Source organism: Centroberyx affinis, unplaced genomic scaffold, assembly GCF_046629955.1.
Source record: "Centroberyx affinis isolate AG114_WGS23_722 - 3 ecotype Tasmania unplaced genomic scaffold, CSIRO-AGI_Caff_v1 ptg004630l_1, whole genome shotgun sequence".
In the NCBI taxonomy this organism is placed as follows: Eukaryota; Metazoa; Chordata; class Actinopteri; order Beryciformes; family Berycidae; genus Centroberyx; species Centroberyx affinis.
This window is the reverse complement of record NW_027282235.1, coordinates 96,833-103,199: the sequence shown is the minus strand read 5'-3', so window position 1 is coordinate 103,199 and position 6,367 is coordinate 96,833. Positions and strand designations below refer to the sequence as shown.

The 6,367-nt window shown below is 45.4% G+C and overlaps 1 protein-coding gene across 1 annotated transcript in view; it reads right to left on the bottom strand.

Moving 5' to 3' along the window:
• Positions 1–202: 202 nt before the first annotated feature.
• Positions 203–6,367, bottom strand: part of LOC139665606 (tensin-3) — a 29,597-nt gene continuing 23,432 nt past the window's right edge. Inside the window, exons 17-25 of the mRNA XM_071544681.1 lie at positions 4,607–4,745; positions 3,874–4,445; positions 3,633–3,719; positions 3,389–3,520; positions 1,882–1,977; positions 1,602–1,679; positions 1,023–1,100; positions 371–539; positions 203–275 (exon numbers count right to left, since the gene is read on the bottom strand). Coding sequence (XP_071400782.1) covers positions 203–275; positions 371–539; positions 1,023–1,100; positions 1,602–1,679; positions 1,882–1,977; positions 3,389–3,520; positions 3,633–3,719; positions 3,874–4,445; positions 4,607–4,745 — 1,424 coding nt within the window. The remainder of the gene's footprint in view (positions 276–370; positions 540–1,022; positions 1,101–1,601; positions 1,680–1,881; positions 1,978–3,388; positions 3,521–3,632; positions 3,720–3,873; positions 4,446–4,606; positions 4,746–6,367) is intronic.

Below are 6,367 nucleotides of genomic sequence, written 5' to 3'. Positions count from 1 at the left end.
ATTTTCTTGTGGATTGAGCAATCATGGGCAAGTTTGTTGATATTCCTTGCTTGTGTTTCCTGCCATTGTTTGAATCAAGTTATCTATGAAACATTTTGTCATACCACACTCTCTTGGAGTGTAATAGACTGGGCTAACTATAGCCATGACCTGCAACCTGAAAATCCTTAAATGACATGTCAAAATGTTGAATCTGCATTACTCACTTTCTATCTTGAGGGTCCAATGCACAGTATATGACTGTGTTGACAGCATAATGCCTCCTGAAGAAGAGTCTAAAAAAAGAGAAAGGGGAGGGTTGGTTATTGTGTTAAGTGGGTCTTTGTATGTGTGTGCACACGTGTACGGTGCATGTGTGTGTGGTACTCACTTCCTCTGGTTGTCGGTAAGGGTGATTCCCTGGCTGGAGACCTTGAAGTGGACCACAGTGGAGGTGGGACGGGGCTCGGAGCTCAGAGTCATACTGGTGGCTTTCTGCACCGCTTGGATGCCTGTGAGAGACTCCATCTCGGCCGAGCCCAGGTACCACACATTACAGGCTGCCGGAGCAGAGAGAGACTCAAATTAAACTTCAAATTAAACTCCAATTAAAACTCGGACTCACTTTAATCACTAGGTGCAATAACTGTACAGCAATTTGTCTTGGTGACATTGGTGCAGAGACATAATTGACAACTTCCAGAGTTTCATAGTACAGCACATGGAACAAGTGCAAATGGACACTGCAGGACATACAAAAGACTATATACTGTATATCACTATACATATATACATCCCAAATACAATATATAACAACATATACATTCAACATTAAATATTCAGAAGATGATCATCCCAGAATTGTGTGTGCTCTTCTATTTTAGTACATATCAGTTATTCGATTTTGCGGCCCTTCAACCATCACCAAAGGTATAATCAAATTCCACCCATGGAGTGGAATTTGTGTCCTTGTTTGCCTACAGTGCAATCATTGGTTAGTCATCACGGCTATTCATAGCGAGTGATCCTAGATGTCTGATTACCTGCTCCCTGTTTGAGGAGCTCAGCAGCAGAGTTGGTGACTGATTGCGAGGTATTCTCCACAACATCCTCAAGGGGATCTGAGAACATGGAAAACAAAAAATACATCAGCAAGATTCTTCAGTGAACAGTGTCACTGCTACATTAAGAAAAAAAATGACTACATAGACAGACAGACAGAGAGACGGGGATGGATGGATGGATGGATGGATGGATAGATGGATAGATGGATAGATGGATAGATAGATAGATAGATATTCCTTCATGTGTGGTAAATCAAGCCATGTGATACGCATGAGGCCATTAGCTGCAGAATACACAGGATGGACTGATAGCTGACTCATAGATAGATAGATAGATAGATGTAGATAGATAATATTTGTGACCATCATTCATTTCCTCCTTATCATTCTGGTTTCTTTATGATTTGACTTTAAGCCTCTGATTAAACAACCTCGTAAAACCTAAATAATGATCGGTCTCCCCAAGTTAAATTAGTGTCATTTTATCATTTCTTTCGGACAAGGTGAATGGATTGGATGTGTATATGTGTGTGTGTGTGTGTGTATGTGTACTCTCACCTCTGTCAGGTATGATAAGTTTGCATGGAAGGGCCAAGGGGGTGATTGAATGCTGGCAGACCAATGCAGTTAGACTTCCTGTAAACCAAACACACATCAAACCATTTAGTTAATCTGTCATGTCATGCTGCAGATGACGTTACTGAACAGCAGCCACTTGCACAATGCACCAGTGACCAGGAGAGGGCAGTATTGTGCACAGCCTCTGTGGTGTAGGGCAGCCTTATGACCAGGGGGTGTCACTGTTGTAAACCAACGGTACAACAGAGTGGACACTCACCGAAGTAGGGCTCATTGGGGCAACCCTTCAACCGAACTCCTTTCTGCGTACACTCGATAAGGAAGTGGCGTACTAATTCATTGGATAGATCTCCTCCTGTCAGAAACAAAGAGCATAAAAGGAAAATAGATATGAGAGGTCATTTATTCCTCACAATAGCACCAGTCTGCTTTCTGTCCGAGCAAATGTGTCCTCTATCTGACACCCCTTATTTAGTCTGACCTAAATAGCAGTTCCAAGTATACGCCTCAGTCTAACAAGTAATTTCCCAGCCTCCAAGAGTTACATAAAACATATTAAATCGCCACATTCAATCGCTCCAGAGATTAATGGGATTATGATTCAACAGAAGCGCCTCCGAGGGGGCAGGAGCAGAGTCTATGTGAGGAATGTCTTGACACAAAGGCTCAGAGAGAGGCCCTCTCCTTAAGGTGGGTTGGGTTTCACACTGTTAAGGAGCCACAATGCCCTAAGCTGAGAGTGTGGAGAAGGACCGTGTCATGATGTCACCACAGGTGCCACTGGACTGCAAAGGGGTGAAGGCAGACAAAAAGACAGGTGTGAGGGGGAAACTGGAAGGGTTGTGCGCTGCGGTGGACTGGCGCTGGGGAAGGGTACGAGGGCAGAGGTAGCCCTTACCATGTGTTGTTTTTGGTGAGAAATGTATCTTAACTTGTTTCTAATATACAGTATGTTGCGAAGGATTTAATGTCCTTGGGCCCTTTTTTGAAGAGGAGAAATTGATGTGAGGAACTTCAATCAGTCAGTCTTTGTTTTCACATTGAAACAAGGCCAGAGAATGCTGGCTGGGAGCATTTGGCCAGTTCCTCTTGAAGTCCCTCGCACTTTGTTTTGGTTCCAAGAAGAGCTCCCCCATATTTCATAATGAATACGCTAAACAAACAAACCAGGAAATAAATTAACGTAGCAGCATGATTTTGACTCCCTTTGATATAACATCTACATCAGGCGAAGTTATGTGGGGCAGGGACCTTCCCTGGAGAAGGCCCAGGGATCAATGCAGGCTTATAGACCCAGCACATCCATTGTTAAGAGGTGAAACATTAGCTGCACATCTAAGACTACCTGGCAATAGGGGTCTGTTTGGCTATATCATGGTAGTGCCCAGGAGAGAGACCCAGAGCAAGGAGCTCTCACACACAAACAGAGGCAGAACTCTCAGGTTCCAGCCATGGAGGTGAGTACAGAGGACTGTAACTGTAGAGGGCTTTGTGTGTGGTTGTGTGATGTGTGATTCACAGGATGTCCCTTCAGTTGGTCCAATCCCTAATATTTCCACTATCATACAGAGCTCTTGGGAACAAGGCATAATTCACACAGGAACAATTTAGAAGATTCCTAGCTCTAAGATATGCAGACAGTCAGGCTCCTTTCTCTTTCTCTCTCTTTCTCTTTCCTGCATCGCAATGCAGACCCAATAAGTATAGCATGTCAATTAAAATTTCAGCTTGGAAGAAGTTCTACTTTTCGTGCACATCTACTGTACCTTTCTTAGTCTGCTGGAGGACCGAGGGTGGCGGCGTTGCCACCTTCATGGCCAGCCCATAGGCCCCTCTGAAGGAGTGGCTGTCCCGCACGATGAAGCAGCCAGGCTCCTTGTCCTTCAGGACTGAAATGGCTGAGTGAAGAGAAACACAATGACATAATGAGTGTGAGGTTGCCATATAGTTTGGCAAACAGTTTCAGTTATTTTATTACATTGAAACAAAAGACAGTAATTGGAAGCCTACCTTGATCCCTTGAGATATCTGGCTTGTACCAGAATTTTGATGTGTCTTGCACAAATTTTACAGTCACCTGTTTGCTGGCCAGTACATCTGGAAAACACATAAAATGATTAGCCAGTGTACCAAGCACCACTGTAGCAGTATTCATTCATGTGTGGAAAATCAAGCCATGTGATACTCATGAGGCCATTAGCTGCAGAATACACAGGATGGATTGATAGCTGACTCAGGACTGCTAGCTTACCTGGTAATGGCGAGGCTGTGCCTGGCATCTGAGCTGAGAGGTCAGGCAAGACGTTGGGGAAGGGAATACTGAGGGAGCTCCCGCTGTGGGGGCTTGAGAAGCCACTGAGGGCTGGAGAGGCTGTTCCCAGGGAATGCTCCCCATCTGACGCCCTCTTCTTCTCGGGCAGGAGTGGGGGCAGGAGTGGGGGCTGCACTTGGAGTGGCTGTGACTGACTCTGTCCATCCATGGAGGTCAGAAGATCCCTGTCCATGCTTCCATTTCCCAGGAGAGAGGAGGTGGAGGGTGCGCAGTCTGTGCCATAGCCCAGGCCTGAGTCCTCCTGCTCATCAAAGCTCTGAGCAGGACTGTGGCTGAGAGCGTAGCGGGCCACGTGGCTTCGCTGGCTGCTTCGGGGAGAGCTGTGGGCGTTGGGGGCAGGGTGAGGGTGGGGATGGGCCTGGGGCGGAGAGTGGTGGCCATAGTCCAGTGACATGGAATGTTGGGCTGGTTGTCTGGCAGTGGGGTAGCTGCTCAGGGAGGTGTGGCGGCTCAGGATGGCATGCTCTGGCCAGGGCTGGCCCATCAGTGGTCTTGAGGTGAGAGGAAAAACAAAGGTGAAGGATCACAAAAGTATGATAAATATGCAGCAAAACTGCATCAACTCGCAATTAGCCATTAAGCCGTCATGTGTAAAAGTGTACAAATATCTTCAAAGGGACACAGAAAGACTTTTCACTGGATGGACCTCTACCTATCTGTCCGCTGGAGGGTCCCACCGATGGAGGTGGAGCGTGTGGCACTTAGCAACCTGTGGCAGCTGAGGGAGGAGTCTGGCAAGCCATCATCTGGTCGTCCAACATGACCAATCATCTCTGAGTATCCCTGGGGCTCTGCGTGAGAGCAAGAGAGTAAATAAGACATGATGCCTCAAACATAATCACATCGACAATCAGGGTGGAAGATTCTGTTCCTCGTCAAGGTAGAGCTATTTTTTTTATTTAATATAAATAAGAAACTAAATATGGGTACAGGAAAAATATGGGTATAGGAGAATTAAAGAGAGAAATGAACTTCAAAAAGCTAAACTAGGCAAAACTAAACTCTGTAACACCTAAGATGACATGATATGAAAAAATGGTCACAAGGTATGGAGAACTCCCCTCAGGGAAGAGCATTGGATTTTTTCCAGTAACACATCAATCAACATTGGAATTAAAATGAAAATCCCGTCTGCTCCCTCAACCTCAGCCATCGATCTGTATGAAGCAGATCACCACATTACCCCTGCCATAAACCACCGAGTCAACAAATCAGACTCAACTGCAGCTAGAAATTAAAAGCCCTCTGACATAATTATCTAAAAGCTTTTCTTTAATCAATCATAGCCTGGAGCCATTGACAGCAAGCTGCCCCCAACTTGAAAGCACATGTTTCCATATAGGTCTACTGCCAGATTTTCTATGGGTTACTTTTATGGGAATGAGAGGTGCAAAGCTGACAAGAACTGGTTTCTTTTTGTCCCCATTTCCCCTCTGTGTACACAGAGACACTTTCATGGAGGAAGAAAAGTGTTTTTGTGCCATGCTTCCTGACCCACGGTAACCATGGAGATGTGGCAGCAGTGAATGAAGTGATTCTTGCCTGGGTGTCTGAACTGGTGAGCACAGTAGGGGCACAGATCAACTCCGAGGCGCTGCCACTCTTACACCGCTTAGACATAGATCGCTATAGAAACAGGCCAATGAGGGGTCAGATGGACATCAATGTCAGATCTGTAATGAGATCGTCCCTCTGTATGTGGGTAACCTCTGACATCAGCACTCTGGTGCCTCTCCAGTGACACTCAGTCACAACAGTGCTCAGAAACCATGCCAACTACAACAGAGCAAACATTATTAAAGCTCTGGGTCTCCATTCAAGGGGGGGGGCAGACAGTCTCTAAACTGATTTAATTATCTAGTAGATAGTTCTTTGATAAAGAGCGAGTAAACAATGAATACTTAAAAGTTTTGGGAAATGACATGAAAGTCCACAAATGGCAGTGCTACAAAGTGCTGTAAAAACACAACTCTCCCCATCGCTGAGAACAATGTCGTACCAAGGGTGTGTTCCACCACAGAGAAACACCACAGCAAAAGCATCCACACGAAAAGAAACAAAAACTGCTCAGTTTTAATCTGAAGAACATCACTATTATGTCTAAAAAAGTTTTCTTTTCGGGATGTAAACCACGCAGACATTCTCCAAAAACCAAACATGGGAAGCCGAGACTGGTTAGGAATCTCCCTGCGCAGGCATTCATGAGGCGTCTTTGTTTCCTGCCTCTTTCTCAAAACCGCTAAAATTCCACGAACAACAATGTAAGCTCTATTAGTTAAAGCAAGGGGGACCTGAAATAACTCTATACTGGTGAGATAGCGAATCCAAACATGCAGACATTGGCAAGTTGTGCTGGGCAGCCATGAAAGGAAAACTTTTAGCTCTTTGTGAGTCCCTGGCAATTATGTCCTGC